This window comes from Phalangium opilio, unplaced genomic scaffold, assembly GCF_054372755.1.
Source record: "Phalangium opilio isolate 3A_F unplaced genomic scaffold, DU_Popi_V2 ptg000032l_1, whole genome shotgun sequence".
In the NCBI taxonomy this organism is placed as follows: domain Eukaryota; kingdom Metazoa; phylum Arthropoda; class Arachnida; order Opiliones; family Phalangiidae; genus Phalangium; species Phalangium opilio.
Window position 1 is genome coordinate 4,585,761 of NW_028324159.1, and position 17,478 is coordinate 4,603,238.

Below are 17,478 nucleotides of genomic sequence, written 5' to 3' on the forward strand. Positions count from 1 at the left end.
CCTTGGTAAAAAGGTCACTGGGCTTAGCGATCGCGAAAGTCTACGACCCTCTCACTCCACTCTCCCCTGCACCAGAACAGCTTTTAATACTCATTACCGGTAACTGCGGAACCTCGTGTGAATAGAACTGTAAATGAAGACGATCCGAATTAGTTCGATCAGCAATGCGTGGACATTATCGCGGTACACAGTAAAAAATAGGGGTTTGAAATTGGTTTCAAAATGGTTTACGGAACCATTGAGAGTTTTAATTAAAACCAGTTCTGGTTTACACCATTAAAGTGCTGATCTGAATACAGAACATTAGAATAATAGTATATTTTTATACCAATAACGGAATTTTATAAGGTTGGAATTTAAACCGTTTTGGGTTTAGTTGAAAATGGCCTATCTTAAAACCAGTAACAGTTTCTTGACACGGTATGCATTAAAACCATCTCACGTTTCAAAAAGATACACCATTAATGTGATGATCTAAATATAGAACATTTGAATAATAGTATATTTTTATACCAATAACGGTATTTTATAACGTGGGAACTCAAACCGTTTTGGGTTTAGATGAAAATGGCCTACCTTAAAACCAATAACAGTTTTTTGACACGGTATAGATTAAAACTATCTCTTGTTTCAAAAAGGTCGAACATATAGTTTTTATTATCTGACCGGGAATAAAAAATCTTTATATGGAGAGAAACCAGACGTGATTAGTGTAAAATATAAAACTTTTATTTAAAAATAGCGGTGAGGCGTTTCCATCCGCGGCTCGTAGTTCAGTCTAATGAACATAATTGCATTCACGTTAATATAAATAAAAATGATAATATCATGGAGTTTGCTTATATTTGATTCCATTAAATTCTACATCGTTATTTCTTAAGCAAATTTCTGTAACCGTTAAATATACAAAGGTTATGTTAAGTATATCATATTTTTCTTAATTTCCCGTAAAGTTGTCTTTGCATATCGGTATTTCCGAATCGGTCTATTTATTCAGTAATTATTTCAATATATATTTTAATGCAAGTTTCTTTTTGTTAACTACTCATAGACTTCGATCTCAGAGTTATATAACTTTGGTTTTCAATCACATATCTGTCTAACAATTCGTAAGAAACTAGGGAATCTGGGTTTATTCTAATCCAATTTTCGGAATTCACAATTGCATAAGCGAATATCTTTCGATTAAATTCAGCCACTTGAAACAAAACACCGCACAACAACAAAGACTTGTTAATACAAAAAATGTGCTTAATTTGTAAAAAAGACTTGATTTCATTTCCCCGAATTTCGTGTTTTAAAAAAGATCCCACGCAAAAGGTCATATTATCATATGTTGCTTTTTTGACAGAGTAAAGGTTATCGGGGCACCCACCAAGAAGTAATTGTACAGCATCAGGCAAGCAATTTTTTTGTAAAAATGATCCCGATGACGTGTCTTGTATTTTGTATTGCCTCTCGGATAAGTTGTTGTAGCACTGAAATAATTGATGCCGCGAAGCTAACGTTTTAGTGATATTTTTGAAGTTTTTGGAAGCGAGAGCAATTTTTTTAAAATAGCTATGTTTTGCCTCAAAGCGAATGCATGACATGGCCCGTAAGGGTCCGTATTTTCTATAAGCGTCAGCATAAGGTATCATATAATGGTATTTCGGCGTCATAGATTCAGACCCAAATACATTTGCAACTAATTTTAGAAAATCTTCAATTAATTGTTCAAGAATGTCGAGAAATGATACATGTAGATGAGATGCATATATGAACTCGACAATTTCCCTGAGTTTCAAATACACAAGCCAGTGTTGATCTCCCTCATTTGGCAAGTAGTGAAATAAAATCAAAGGGAGAAGCCTAAACAAACAAAGTAATTCGCTTGCCGACCCTTTAATATGGCCTTTACCACATATAGCATTGTGTATTTGAGTCTCAGGAATGCTTGATTCTGTTTTTCCAAAGGGAAATTTTGAAATATTATTGTTGAATTCGTCCAAGGTCAGGTAATTATTTGAAATCATATGGTTTAAAACTCGTTTCAAAACACTTGGAATAACTCCTTCTAAGATATCGTGCATAGGGTCAGGGGGCAATTGTTGCGTCACGTCAAAGTTATTGATAGTCATTAATGGACTGGTACTCCGTACTTCATATGATGCACGGAAGCTTTTCGATGTACCCATTCCGTCTAAGTGGTACATATGCAGGGCTAGTGTGCGTTCTCGAACTTGGTTCTTATTTGTTTTGATCGAAATTTCTAAATAATCTACCATACAAAATCTACATATTCTACCATTATTGAAATTACAATTAAAACCACCAAGTTTGTGTTGCCCGAGGTTATCTCCAGAGAAAATCGAAATTGTAACGGTGTGATGAACCCCTGTCTTTTCCACAAACAGTCCTTCCTCAGATAAAGCGTTCAAATCATAAATCAGTGGTTTCATTAACTCACGAAAACCGAAACTGTCAAGGTCAACAGATTTAGCCAAAAATACTAAATTTATATCACTTAGCTGGGCTCGGTATTTGCCATCGATGTTTAAAATCGAAAAGTAACACCCCAAGGTTTTGTGTTTTCCTCTTTTCGAACCCAGGGGGTTAACTAACTCCATTTCGTCGAGATAAATTTGTAAATGTATAGTTTGAATCGAATATTCCGGTTGACTCCCTATTATATTTTTAGCTATGTCACCCTGCAAATAATGTCCAATGCAGTTGGAAGGGATTTTTCCTAATTTCACATGCTTCTTAATCATTTGATTTGAGGAATAAAGTTTCTCAAGAACTTTAATTATTGGAACATACTGAAAAACCTTTTTCTTGGCGTCATCAGCTGTTTCAGAAAATGTGTACTGGATGGGTTCAATCAGACCATATTCATTTTTACACAACGTTGAAATTTTATAGTTTGAGTTCAATGAAACATAAGTTTCTTTCACTTCCGTACTTTTTGAAAACAAAATATTTTCATCTACGTCAAGTCCTTTTGTTTTTAATTTTTTTGTGACATTTTCCTTCACTGAATCCAAGAGATGTTCACAAAAACCCAGTAAATCGTTAATCATAGATTGAACTACCGTATGTGGCAGATGGTGTGCTTCTTTGTATTTAAGAATAAGCTTCAGAAGTGATTCGCGGATCTCAAGCGGATTTAAATCATTTTCCAGTCCCGTTTCACCATATTCAATTTCCTCATTAACTGGAACGTCGGGAACTTCAGGCTCCACGTTAATCTCCATTTGGACATTATTTTCATTTTCATGATTTTGAGTATCGTTTTGGCTTTTGTAAACTAGTGGATGTTTAATTTTAACGTGACGTCGAAAAGAATCCACTTTTTTGTAACACCTTCCACATCCATCTATCCCACAGACAACGTTAAATTTAGGGTCATTTCCATGAGCATTTTGTAAGTGATTTAATAAGTTAGTAAATGTTTTTGCAAAATATGTACACTTAACACAGCTATAAAATTGGGCACTCATCATAAATTACATTTAGATAGAGCTTGGTAAAATGCTAAACTAAACTACCTTAACGTTCTTTGATATAAGAACTGTGGGGAGAATTGGAAATTTTTCTATATTGACATGATAATCCCTAAAGAGGTATTTTCATGTCACTTGGCCAAAATGCTAGAACATGTAGCTTTGAAATATAACGTCGCGCGTGCGGTCCTTCGAGAAAGGTGACCACTGAAGGGGGGCAGGTCGATAAAAGGGCAATCCGGTAAAGGGGTGTGAGGGTGTGACTCGGGTTTTTCTCTTTTCTCAATAGAAGAGGACTCAGAGGAAAGTTTTTTCAATTCGGTTTTCGCTTTTCCCCCCGGGCCCCCAAATACGGTGCCTAATAGGCGCGCCTATACGCGCACATTTCTAGACAAAGTACTGGACAAAGAAGTTTCGCTTGGTGAGGTTAAAGTTTTGAGATGGCTAGTGAAGAAATATTACTGCTTCTAATTTTTGGCGACAAAAAGAAGAAAATATCGTTGAAGAATCCTTCAATTAAAAGTTTTCGAGATAAACTTGAATCAGACGTTTCCTTACAAGAATATAATGGAAATGGTTTTATATACCAGGTAAGTGCCTTTTTTATTAACCTTAACAACTTCAAAGTATTAAATCAAGAATGAAACTTGTATAATCTGGTGTTCAAAATTTATCCCAGTGATTTTCCACTCGGTAGTATAGCAACATGGTGTATAATTCCATTGTTTCAGACTCAGTAATGGCAGTGGCCTGCCTTTCGCTATGTTAGGCTCGATGGGAAGTTAACATGGGTTGCCAACTTGCCATTACTCGATCTGGTCTTAGAATTCAAAGATTGAAATTTTAAACTACTATAATAATATTTAGTTATATAATCTGTAGAATATAGGGAGCGGGCGAACAGTTCTTTCTACGTCATAGCTTATATAGGGTATTTCCCGTACATGTAGAGGCAGAGAGAATTAAGTAGGGAGGGAGCGGAAGCTAGGGCAGAAAATGTCGCGTGAAAAGTCACGTGATCTGGGTAGAGCGGTTTCCGGTTCATCGCTACTAGAAGCTAGCTCTAGACCGGAAATTAGCCTACCTAGTTACGACTCCTTAGCTTTAAGAGTACGCGTCATCTCGCTTAGCACTATCAAAGGCTATCCGCTCGTCACTAACGGGGTAGAGAAATTTCCTTCCCTCTTTCCTACCTCTAACTGCACTTCAGGGTTGCCAGTAATTTTTGAGTGCGCCTCAGGCTCAGAAGCTATTTGAACTGAACTAAACTTCATGCCATTCGGCAGAATGTATGTTGTGCTTGAATTGCGCTCACAAAGGACTGGCAACACTTGTCTGCAAACTAAGTACAGTTATTTTCTTTGATCTTGATAATATTAAAAATTTTGAAGGTTTATGATCATGACTTTGACGAGTTCGTGGAGCTTGACAATGAAACGGTATTTGAAAACAAGATGAAGATTAAAGTTGTAACGGTAAGCTTATTTATCCTTGAACCATAATTTTAAAAGATGTTCCATAAGATTGATACTGGTAACTGAGAGCAAAGCCGTACAGTGACGTAAGTCATACGTCATAGGCAGTTCTTTGATTGGTGAAAGGTTCTTGTATAAAGCTACGCCTAGAAGAGGCTCTGTCAAAGGCTTACTAGTACTGACTAGTTGAGTATATGAACTACAAAACCAAATACGGTCTATCCTCCCTCGCGTCGATCATCTTTGAACATATAAAGAGTATTGAAAATATTCTTCATATAACTGTTTTTAAATTTATCCACACAGAAAAAAAGAGAAAATATGGAAGGAATATGTTCACCTCGAAAGAAAGCTCACCTAATGATAGCAAAGGAAACAGAAAATGAAGGATCAGAAGTAGTAAATGCAGGGTCAGAAGCAGTAAATGAATTATCAGAAGCAGAAAATGAAGTGTCACAAGCAACATGTACTTCATGGTAATATAATATACAACTGTTATTTGTTATTAATCTGAAGTAGTACTTTTAAGTACGTTCTATAGAAATGAATATGAATTATTAATTACAGGATTGTAAATACTCAAAAGGAGAGCGTTGGCACCGGATCACGTACAAATTTTTCACTAACCTACACTTTGCCAGATCTTTCTGAGACATATACGAAGGCAGAGCTTTACGCTGCAATTCCTAAGGAAAATAAAGGCTTGATAAATAGGGAACTTATCAACATTCTTTTTCATGATATCCTTAAAAAATATTCTCTGTAAGTTGAATAACATACTGTTATTGCTCTTTCTTAGCCTATGTATTTATATCGCACAATATATTCATTTTTAAAGGTATCCCCCATCACATATGCTCGTGGCTCAAAAACTAGTTTCTGTATATCCACATTTGAAACAGAATCCTAATGAAACATATGTAAGTAGTCCTTTGTTTCGTGTAGGTATAATGAACCAAGACAAGGCTAGGATTATGTTTAATTGAATAAGCTTTTTTTTATAGGAGCCGTGGTACAAGCAGCTTCGAGCCAAGTATAAGAACTTTCGTTTCAGTTTGAAAGGAGTTCCGGCAGTTCAAAATGCGAAAAAGAAGTATGGGAAAAGCTCATATAAAATCCATGCTCCTGGAAACCTGACATCAAAGGTGCCATTAATTGCTGAGGCAAATAACCAACAACGACTTGGTCCTCCAACTGATAGCTCTAATAAAGATGAAGATTCAAGTCTAACAATGACACGAAAAAATACAGCTTCGTCAGACTTAGATTCAATAACATCAAAAACCGCAGAGAAAGATTCTACTTTCTCGACCACCCCTGAGAAAGGTTCTGCATTGCCGAAAACCCCAGACAAAGAATCTACCACATCGAAGGCTCTGGATAAAGAATCTTTGAACTTGGGAACATCGGAAATTGGGTCTGAAATTTTGGAAACATGTGATATTGAACGTCTAGCACCTGAAAATGCAGAATCGTTAAACAAAGAACCTGAAGCCTTGACAATTTCACGAAAATCATTTTCACCCGTATCAGGAAAAACAGCAGAACTAACTAGAAAGTCAGCAAACCATACAAAAGAAATACCATCTCCGCCAATTCCAGTAAGTAAAATAAAAATAATTATCTTTACTTAAAGGGTTAGTGTCACCAAAAATCGAAACTCTTAAAATAAAACCATTATAATCCTATCTGATAGAACAGATCTAATTGATTCAGTCCATTATAATATTTTAAGTCTTGTTGAAAAGCCCGTTTTCAAAGCTTGGAAATTTAATTTTTTCCAACTATTCTATCAGTTTAAAGTTACGGTCCCCTGGTGACGTCATGATCAAGAGCGCGCGAGCACGTTCCCCAAACTCTTTATCGGCAGCTTTTTCACTACTTTAATAATTAGGCTTAATAACAAACGGTACCCTTATTGACGTCCCCAGGGGTACAATGAATTTATTTTTTGTTGAAGTATGTTCAAATGTGCGTTTGTTTTTTCATATTACAAAAAGAATAACTTTCTTTGACTATACTTTACTACTTTTACATAGGAAAACCAAAACTAGACATTTTTCAATAAACGAGTCACTAACCCTTTAAAGTAAAAACTGGGAAAATTATATATATTTACTTTAAAACTGGGAAAGCTATTTATCTTTACTTAAAAATGAGAAAAACAAATATCTTTACTAATGGAACTGTTATTTAAGGTTTTGGAAGATATGGAAGACGGGATTAGTGTTAAACAACACATTAAATATATGCAGTTAGAAATGCGTAAAAATAATAAAGATTGGGTGGCCATTGACAAAATGATGGATCGGACATACTCTCATAGGCGAGATCTTATTGAAAACCAGTCGTTACAATGCCTTTTAGAAACGTACCCATCACTGTGTAATATTAGACAGGTAATTCGGTGTATTTTTTAGTTAAAACATTATACATAAGAGTAATTACACTTTTTTTTCAGATAAATTTGGAATTTCAAAGGGTAACTGGGATTAATATAGAGAAAAGATTAGCAGAGTCCCTCCAATTGTATTCAGGGAAAATTTGGAATTTAAATCAAAAAGAATCTGTTGATTTAAGATCAGTATTAATGGAAGAAGTCGACAGTTTGTCAGACAAGCAATCTCAACAAAGTAAAATATATTTCACTATTAAAATATTAATGAAATTTACAGAGAGAAACCACGCGTAAACTGATTAAATAAAATCATTTCAGTATTTTATTTAATCTGTTTACACGTGGTTTCTCTCTGTGTAAATTTCATTTATATTTTAATCTAAAACTCCCGTGATAAATAATTCTCATTAAAGAGTTTTATAAAATATTTCATTATCGTTACTAATTAAAAAAACTAAATTTCAATTTAGGTGCCAAAGCTAAATTAAGCCTTATGCTAATACCTGGAATATTAAAGGAATGCCATCAATCGATGTTTTCCAAAAGGAGCGAAGTCTCAAAAGTTCTAGTGTCACAGGGTGCTGTACTTGTATATTCTGGAAACAATATCTTCTGTTCCGAAGAATGGGAGCTGCATGTGGATAGGAAAAGTGTGGCTAGCACCGAGGATTTTTTTTCAGCACTGTGCGCTTATTTTGCAAGCTATTGCGTGTTTAATGTTCATTATCCAATTAATTTGCTAAAAACTTTAACGTTTGTTGAAAATTGTTGTCTGGGCTTAAATGCCACAAAAATTTGCGCCCAAGTAAAACATTTAGCAAAAAAATGCAATAAGTTAACTTAATTAAAACTCTAAACTGGAATTAAATCAAAGTAATTTTGTTCGCAACCAATGAGTACATAATATTTTAAATTAAAAAGAACACAATATTTAAGGGCCTATAATGCATGATTTTAAGTTAATCTTGAGTCAAACCAGCGAGAGAATAGCGCTGAGATACATGTTAACCAATGGGGCTCCGCGCTTTTCTCTCGTTGGTTTGACTATAGCTTATGCAACCTTTAAGGGTTGGGGTAGTAAGGCCTAACCCATTTTAGGCCTAGTATAGTAACCGTTTAGTCGTGCTATATAAACCATTTTAGGCTTGCTATATAAACCATTTTAGGCTTGCTATATAAACCATTTTAGGCTTGATACGCAAACCATTTTAGGCTTGAAACGCAAACCATTTTAGGCTTGAAACGCAAACCATTTTAGGCTTGAAACGCAAACCATTTTAGGCTTGAAACGCAAACCATTTTAGGCTTGCCATGCAAACCATTTTAGGCTTGCCATGCAAACCATTTTAGGCTTGCCATGCAAACCATTTTAGGCTTGCTATGCAAACCATTTTAGGCTTGCCATGCAAACCATTTTAGGCTTGCTATGCAAACCATTTTAGGCTTGCCATGCAAACCATTTTAGGCTTGCTTTGCAAACCATTTTAGGCTTGCTATGCAAACCATTTTAGGCTTGCTATGCAAACCATTTTAGGCTTGCTATGCAAACCATTTTTGGCTTGCTATGCAAACCATTTTAGGCTTGCTATGCAAACCATTTTAGGCTTGCTATGCAAACCATTTAAGGCCAACTATATTAACCCTTTCTATCCTTATGCCACACCATAAAGGGTATATTTTTAGAATCAAAATGGTATACACTGAACTTAATATTTACATGGAAGGGTTTACTATCAGTACTTGACGGGTTTTAATTAAAACTGTTTGAAATATGATCAGGCCCGTAATCATCTAAAGAAAGAAGTTTAAAGGTTTATATTTAAACCTAAAACTGTGGTTCTGAAACTCCCCTCAAAAATTATGGTATAAATGCTAACCATTTGATCATCAGAATAGCCCGATACCGGTTTCACATAAGTAAGTTAATGGTTTATATATGTACCAAAATTTCGGTTTCAAACTTTACTCTCGGAAAATAGTGATTTTAAATTAAACCATTATATTTTATTATGGTTTAAAAATGTACACTTTCAGGGTTTTAAATCCGGGAAAAAAGTTTTTATCATTAATGGTTTAAAAGTAGACCACAATTTTTTACTGTGTACTAGCTGCAATCATTCATTCTCCTTCAGGCTGACGATGAATATGTACTTGAGATGTTTTTTAAAATTTTATGGGCGTAGTTATTACCATGAGTATTTTCGCTTGCGTTAAAAAGACTTTGGCCAAATCAAATTCGATACATTTAAATTGAAAATATGTCATTTAGGCAATATGACCGCCAGGCTTCAGCGCCTGTGAAGCTACAACTTCTTAACTGTGTATAGCATTGCTGCTTTAACGGAAAACCACCCAACAGTAAGATAGTTCATCTTCCGAGCATGTTTGAGCTAACTTCCCATCAACTATTAAACTAAACAAATATACCCATGGAACGAGCAGAGACTTTTCTATCGAATGACGTTAGTCTTGCAGAGCTCGGAGCAGGGGCCAAAATTTAACAATATCTTATGATGTTCTTTTTATAAACAATTGAAAATCTTCTTGAATTCTGTACTTTTGTCAATCTATTGACTTTTTAAAAATTCATATACAAACTAGCGTTCGAGTGAGAATAAGCTTAGTGATTGTGTACCATTTGGCTGAATCCTATTGGATCGTATGTCTTGTTCGACCGAATCCCATTGGACCGATTACCGAAATTTGGGCGGTTTTGCAATCATGAATTCCTTTTCATTTCTTTTTTATCAAATTGTTGTTTTTTAAGTTAGTATCTATTCGTATGATCAGAGCTAATGGTTTCATTTGCAATGCGTTTATTTTAGCACAAAAACAAAGAATAATATTATTCAAAAAGGAGTTATGTTACATCGGAAGTGAAAATAAAATGTAATTCTTGGAAAAGGCATTTTAATTTGGAAAATCAGAAAAATAAACATTGATATTTTTGACACTATCAATTCATCCACAATTACACACCTATGCTATGAGATACTTTTCTGAAAAATATTATGAATTTTGAAACCTATCAAATCATTTAAAACATTTTATGCTTGAACAACAAATTCTTTATTAAAATTTTAAATCGATGATTTTCACAAAATAAACTCTACTTTACTTTGTTTTTCATTTTTTCGGGAAGACTTATTTCACTAAATCTTGCCTAGTTTCTATTGTTTTTTTAATTCTTCTAGGCGAAATTCTCTATAGAATAACATTTCTGCAATATTTTTGGAAGTAAGTTTTGCTCTTCTCGAGTGTGCAACTGCTCCAGCTTTTTTAAAAAGCCTTTCCACTCTTCCAGTCGTTGCAGGAATTGGTAAATAAATAAGGGATAGCTCAGAAAGTCTATTATTACATGAGAAAGTTATATTACTTGATTACGTTTGCATGTAAAATTTTATTACCTAGGATAGACCTCTATGTATTTACACCAGAATTCCAATGGGTTGTCCGCAATTTTCACAGTGCTCATGTCATGAGCCATTTACTGGTCTACTTCATGAATTTCAAACTTTTCTCGTTTCTTCGGAATCATAGCGCTTATATATGCAAAAACAAACTTTTCAGAGGCTGGTTTCATGACTGGCCCTTGATGCTATTGGCTCGTAATCGTTCAATGTTTCGGTTTGTTTTTTCTGTCGAATGAATATATCTAATGTGTTTCTGAACATTTCTATAGCATGGCGCTCTTTTCTTAAACTTAATTGTTCAGCAATTACATATAAAAAATTAAAATTGGAATTAGTATAACTACTAGGTAACAAATTCATGAAAACGCAAATTTTGTATCTCAAGCGTGCAAAAATAGCGTTTTCATGAATTTAACAATGCACAAGGATCAATTTACTAGTCAAAAAATCTGCTCTTTGTTTTACGATGCAATATTGCCGTAATAAGGTAACTGTCATGATCCATTATCGGTTTGACCCTTTTTAACATCTCTTGGGTATGGTAAGGCTAGCTTAAAGTTCTATTAGATATACAGGTGTAATTTCCTGAATTTTTAAAAAGGTGTCAGTAATGACTGGGATTATATAACACGATGTTACGCAAATGTGCAATATGCAGCAAGCATAAATTATAGTGCTGACCTTTCTAGGGTTATAGCACAGGACACCTCCTGACATATCTAAGCATCGGAAACGCATCTTCAAACTGCTATTAACGTGTTCAATAACATTCCGACCTAAATGTTCATAACAATTGATTGACTAAGTTACTATAGCAACACTAGCTTTGATTATGTCAGGTATCAACGTGACCAATATCACAAGTGACAACTATCGCTTAAACGGTTAATGTCAGTCGATAGATATCACTTGCGTAATTGGTCAGAAAATTGGCCTGAATGGTCTATGTTATTTATCAATTACCAAACTAATCAAAATGCAATAACCTGACATATGGCGTTGATTATAGCGTTGTTCATTTGTTGTTTCTGGGTGGAGTATGGGTGTCATCAATAATGGCTGTAATGGGTAACCACTATCGCCCAAAAGATACCCTTGCGGCACTTTTCCAGCCTAAAAACTCCAAAATATATCGCTAAAACGCCAAATGAATGAGTCATACGTCCCACCAGCATTTTTGCCACAACATCGGTTATGCTTGTTTCATTATCACAAATCTAGTACAGAAAAAGGACTGTCAGTATGCACATTGTCATTCAAGGAGTACACCATTTACCAATTGAACCTTAAGGGAGTAATTTGCTTTCCTATCCATGTGGGCATTAGGCTCAACAACTGGTGCTTTGATTAGCACATGAGTGCAATCGATTGCACCCAAAACATCTGGGAAAGAGCACCTGGCTCTAAATGATGCCTGTAAAAACCATAGGAGATACTTAATTTTCAATATTGTCTCCATGTTCAAGAAAAATGGAACTCTCAATTGAAGTTAAAAGATTTGGTTCCATAAAAACTTTTTTGCAAACTTAACTTGGCATGGTGAATGTAATACCAAAACCCCATTTAAAATGCATGAAAGTACGTAAGCAAATGTCACCAAAACAAAACCATTTTGATTGCCTCTGGCCAATTTGCGGTTGTTGAACATTAATATCAATGTACTTTTCAAACATGTGTCTTATAAAGTAATCATATACCAGATATTCAGAGCTTTAAGGCTCGTTTACATGTGCGCGAGAATTAAGCTTAAAGCGGAAAGTTGAAGTTGAAAGTCGAATCTTTTTCTCGCGTCTAAAAAAATCGAGTCTGCCAAAAGCGTTTGTTCCCGCTGCTCCACCCGCTCCTTCGTTTACATACGAGCTGGGCGGTAGCATGAGCCTAGATTGCAGAGTTGCCTTTCAGTCGGAAGTAAACAACTAAAATGGCGTCGACTGTCGTTAGTTTGCTTCTGGTTAAAAAGAAACTATTGCTTTTGAAAAACGTTCGATATTTATAACAAAAATAGAATGGAACGTCGTTGGTAGGTACATCCTATATGGAGATATAGAAACAAAGAAGGCCATTTTCGCCTTTTGGATTAACCTTATTTGATATAATTTATGTATATATTCTCTACTTGGGCTTGAGAATAATGTTGTTTTAATTGTCTAGCTTAAAAGGATGAGGCAATTTGATTACACATATTTCAAACATTTTATCTTGTTCTTTTCTTTCATTTAAAGACATTCTCAATGGTGGTGCCTAGGCTTATTTCGCGAGATAAACAAACGCAAAAATATCAAACGATATTCCGTCATTGGCTATTATTGGCTTGGAAAATCACGTGACTCTTTGCGACAAGCAAGCATGAGCTGAAAAATCTACCACGGCAGATCGGAGCTTATTCGGAACACCCGCTTCATCTATGAGCAACAAGCGCGACTTGAAAAGTTCTCGCTTGTTTATAAACGGTACGCCTAGGGAACGCAAACCCCAATACGCCTCATCTCTCAGCTTTACGCTTCGACTTTTTTCATTTCTCGCGCACATGTAAACGAGCCTTTACGCTAGGGGAGGAGCTATGATCGAAGAATACTTTAAACGGCTATAATTCTGATTTTAATACAAAAGTAAAACTAAAACCCTGCATGTCCGGCAAAACCGTGCTAACACTTGGGAGGGTTTCTCTTATCACATAATACAAACCTTACCCGCAGCCGCTTCAGCTTCACCAGGTCCTTCATGGTAGCAATGATTGCTTCTGAGAGTTTATTTATGGCTCGGCTCACTGATGGCTGGCTCATGCCGTGCTCGTAGTTACTGGCGAGTACATGTTGGAAACTACCAGAACCACAGAATTAAAGGGCCACATGAACTTGGTGCTCCACCGTCAAAACATACTCCTGCTTGGGTTTATTTCCGAGTTCGGGTCTTAATGTGTCACACAAGGCACGAACTTTGTCTTTAGTCATTCTGGATTGTCTTAAATATTCTGCATCTGGCAAAAGATATGGATCGCTTCTATTCCTTCGATAAATATCACCGTTATCACGTTCATCAATATAGGCAGCAGAAGCTAAATAAACACGGCCACGAATCGCCATTGTAGAATTTGGAATGAACAATCGAGCTGCCTGTAGTCTGCTTCATAGTAGTTCAGCACCATCAAAGTAACCTAAAATTCGGTAATGGAACCGATTCAAGAACCTAAACGTTTCGACGGTCATCAAATTCATAATTTTGAATTTCGTGTTTATTATATTTCCCCAAAATGATTATAGTATATCTATATAATGTTTATTGTATTATCCCCAAAATGTTCATTGAGAATTCTTGAGATGTTCATGCTAATATCTACTGGAGATTAAGGGAGTTTAGTTTGAACATTTAATGGATATAGGATTTGATATACGTAAGAAGAACTGATTTAAGTAAGGAAGAAACGTTGAAAACCAGTTTCAAAATTAATTGAAGTTTATTTCACATTCTGGCAAAAGGAAGGTGGTCTCCGAATGTTGGACGTAGAACAGTAAGTTCTGGGCACCTACTGAAAAAGTATAGGAAGGCTATTGAGAAGGACGGAACCATCTGTTTACTGAAATGTTTTTTATTTTTAAGAACAACTTAGGAATTTTTTGAGTTTAAGCGTTCCTATAATAGGAACAATAATACCAGATCACTTCTTGGAAAAAATTTTCCATAAAAAAAATTAAATTTTGTTACACCTAAATTATCACGTCTAAATCAAAACAGTTATTTTTTGACTAGAATCAGATATATAAATTTCACTGTTCATGCGGTTGTACATATCTTTGGTAGGCTCGAATTTGACACAACTTCCTGCTTCAGCCACACATTGGCTACTAAACAGACCACCATTTATTGTTGATGTTATCAGTTTGTTTCTTGTTTTGGTTTTTGTCAAATTTACTTTACTGAATACTCGTTCGCAATCAGCGTTTGAATGAGGTAGTGAAAACACATGGAGCGCAAAGTTAGGTACAACATCAAAACGTTTCTTTCCATCTCATCTTCCATTTGTAGAACTTTGTTCCAAAAGACGTCGATTTCGTTAGTTGTTTTAATTTCAGCCGGAATTTCACAGCGAGACAAGTACCGAAATTGATCGTCTAACTTCTGAAGCTGATTTTAATAATTTTTAATAATCCTGGGTAGTTGCGAGGCCAACGGAAGCAATGAAGGAACTCTGCCACCAAGTGGAGAAATTGGAGCAAGAACAGACACTTTCGTCAGGATCGGGTCATTGAAATCATACCGGTTTTTCATTTGTTGGCATCCTTCTATTAAGAACTCCCTACATCTATTGAGGAAATCATTCTTTACTTGTTGAAAATCTTTTCGACTTTGAAACCTTTGGTTGCTCAATTCACTCAAAACTTTCACACCCAAATAAATTTGTTGAAAGGGAATGTACTTTGATTTGTTTTATACATCCAACACGTTTAAATCAGTTGAGATCACATATGATCTGTCCATGAAGGTTATTAGGAGATTTTTGTAGCTTGTCACATATTTTTCGTGAAGTTCTAGTATCACAACTTTAGCTGACTGAAAGTACTCATTAAGGCCTGTAAATTTTGGCAATACCCATTCCAAAAACTGAAGTAAAGCTTCATGCTGGGATCAGAGAGGCTTTTGTGGATTTCCTCCGCAGCAACAAGCTTTTCGCGGTTACACATATTTGCAAATAAAAATTTTAATGGTTCCCATTGTTCCAAAATTCGTATAACAACAGCGATTAGTGATAACCATCTCGTTTGAGAGGGATGCAAAATCTTGTGCACGGGTATATCCAAAATTTCTTGAAACTATTTTAATTCAGCTAAACGTTTGTGACTATGTTTAAGAAAAATGTAGATGTTTCTTGCTAGGTCTTCACACCGACGGGGAAGTTTCTGGCAAGCCTCACTTGCGCATAAAGCTAGCGAATGGCAAATACATTTCATAATGAAAATGCCAGGGCAGAATTGTTTGAACCGACTAGCAACAGTCATGTGCACCCATCATGGTGTTACATCCATCAGATCCAAACCCAATTACATTATCTAAACATGTGTTCTGTTTCAAATTCTTGGATGACTGACTTGAAAATATCATTGGCAGTTATTTTTCCAGTTAGTTGTGAGGGTTCAATCTGAACTAGTCCAAAATACTTGCTGACAATTTTGCCTAAATTCTCATCATTAAACCTGACTACTATACATGTGGTTTTAATAGCAGAGGTATCTGTGGTTTCATCAATCATTACACTGAATGTTGTTTTTCTTAGTGCTTGAACTAATTGCTCTTTATGTGTAGAGCCAATAACGTTTGTTGTCAAACACGTCAATTTTGTTCTTTTCAATCGCATCTCTTGCGCTATTTTTGAATCTGGGAAGCAGGACTTCATGAGTTCTGTTAAATGGTCAACTGATTGAAAGGCTATTTTGTGTTCGACGATAAAACCACAGATGTTCAATTCCGTCCTTTTAGCTGAGTCAGGAATGGGATTTCTCTCATTCTCTTTATTCATAAAAGACACCAGGTTTTTACCGACAGATTTTGCATCTTTGAGCTTTTCAGCGTGTGTTTTTCCTATCAAATGATGTTTTATAACTTGAAGTTGAGCCAAAAAGGAGACATTGCAGAAGGTACATTTAGCTTTTATAGCATCGTTGGGGTCGGGTTTGAGCCAAGGCATGAATTCCGGTTAGGATTCCCATTCTTTCCTATACTTCTGTATTCGGCGTTTCTTCAATTTTTTGTTTTTGGGCCCCTCTGAATCTATCTGAATCTTTGGTGGGGTTTCATACCCGTTAGAGTTATCTAGGTTGATAAAAATTTGTCATGTGTAGTTTTAAAACCAATAAAAATATTAAAAAATCTAATTATTTACCAATATTGAGGTCGGACTCCAATCCTCCAGTCGCCATGGTTGCTTCAGCCTCCAGGATATTCCGCCTTTTTAGAGAGCAGACGACAAAATAGCAGTGTTTGGTCTCAAGCTAAATATACACTGAAAACCATATAGGAAAGTAACGCTATGAAGACTCGACGTAATCTCACGTCCAGCCATTGCGTTCAGTGTATTACTCCAGGGATGAACTATTTCTCTCACAATAATCTAACCCGATCGTCAGCAGTTGAAGTTGTCGAAACATGTCCCGTGTGACCTTTGACGATTTTCCGCCAATTTCAAAATTATGGTACAATTATCGTACGTTTAGGCGGGATTATCGAAAAATAGCGTAGTATATAATACGCCTCCTAAATTATCGTAACTTCCAAAACTCTCAAAATTATCGCAGTGTACGATAATTATCGTACGCCAACGCTGGACAAAGGGTTTTTATCTCGAATTCTATATTTAGTTGCCTTAATATATTTACCAAAAATTAAAACAACGTGGTTTTCAGAAAAGGCTTAATATTTCAAGCTATATATTTAAGTACCCAGTTTTATCCCCTGTCTTGTCAAAAATAAATATTAAATCCACATGGTTTTCAGAAAAATAGCTTAATATATCTTGCAATAAATGTAGTTGCACAATTTTATTCAACCCTCGTGTTACGAAAATTCAAAACCACGTTGTTCTCGGAAAGTTAGCCAAATATATCTTGTTACAAATTTAACATAAAGCTATTGTTTAAAAAAACAAAATGAAAGCCACGTGTACTTCAGAATATAAATCTAATATATTTCGCTATACATACTTTTTACTAAAGGGG

The 17,478-nt window shown here is 35.4% G+C and overlaps 2 protein-coding genes across 2 annotated transcripts; one reads left to right on the forward strand and one right to left on the reverse strand.

The window, feature by feature from the left end:
• Positions 1–1,037: 1,037 nt before the first annotated feature.
• Positions 1,038–3,236, reverse strand: LOC149685347 (uncharacterized). The gene has a single exon (XM_089871013.1). The coding sequence runs from the start codon at positions 3,234–3,236 to the stop codon at positions 1,038–1,040; it is 2,199 nt and encodes a 732-aa protein (XP_089727139.1).
• Positions 3,237–3,714: 478 nt separating this feature from the next.
• Positions 3,715–11,254, forward strand: LOC149685348 (uncharacterized). The gene is made up of 10 exons (XM_089871014.1): positions 3,715–4,075; positions 4,877–4,960; positions 5,267–5,436; positions 5,528–5,722; positions 5,799–5,880; positions 5,965–6,561; positions 7,159–7,359; positions 7,422–7,593; positions 7,829–8,065; positions 11,157–11,254. The coding sequence occupies exons 1-10, from the start codon at positions 3,926–3,928 to the stop codon at positions 11,252–11,254; spliced, it is 1,986 nt and encodes a 661-aa protein (XP_089727140.1). The 5' UTR covers positions 3,715–3,925.
• The last annotated feature ends 6,224 nt before the right edge of the window (positions 11,255–17,478 follow it).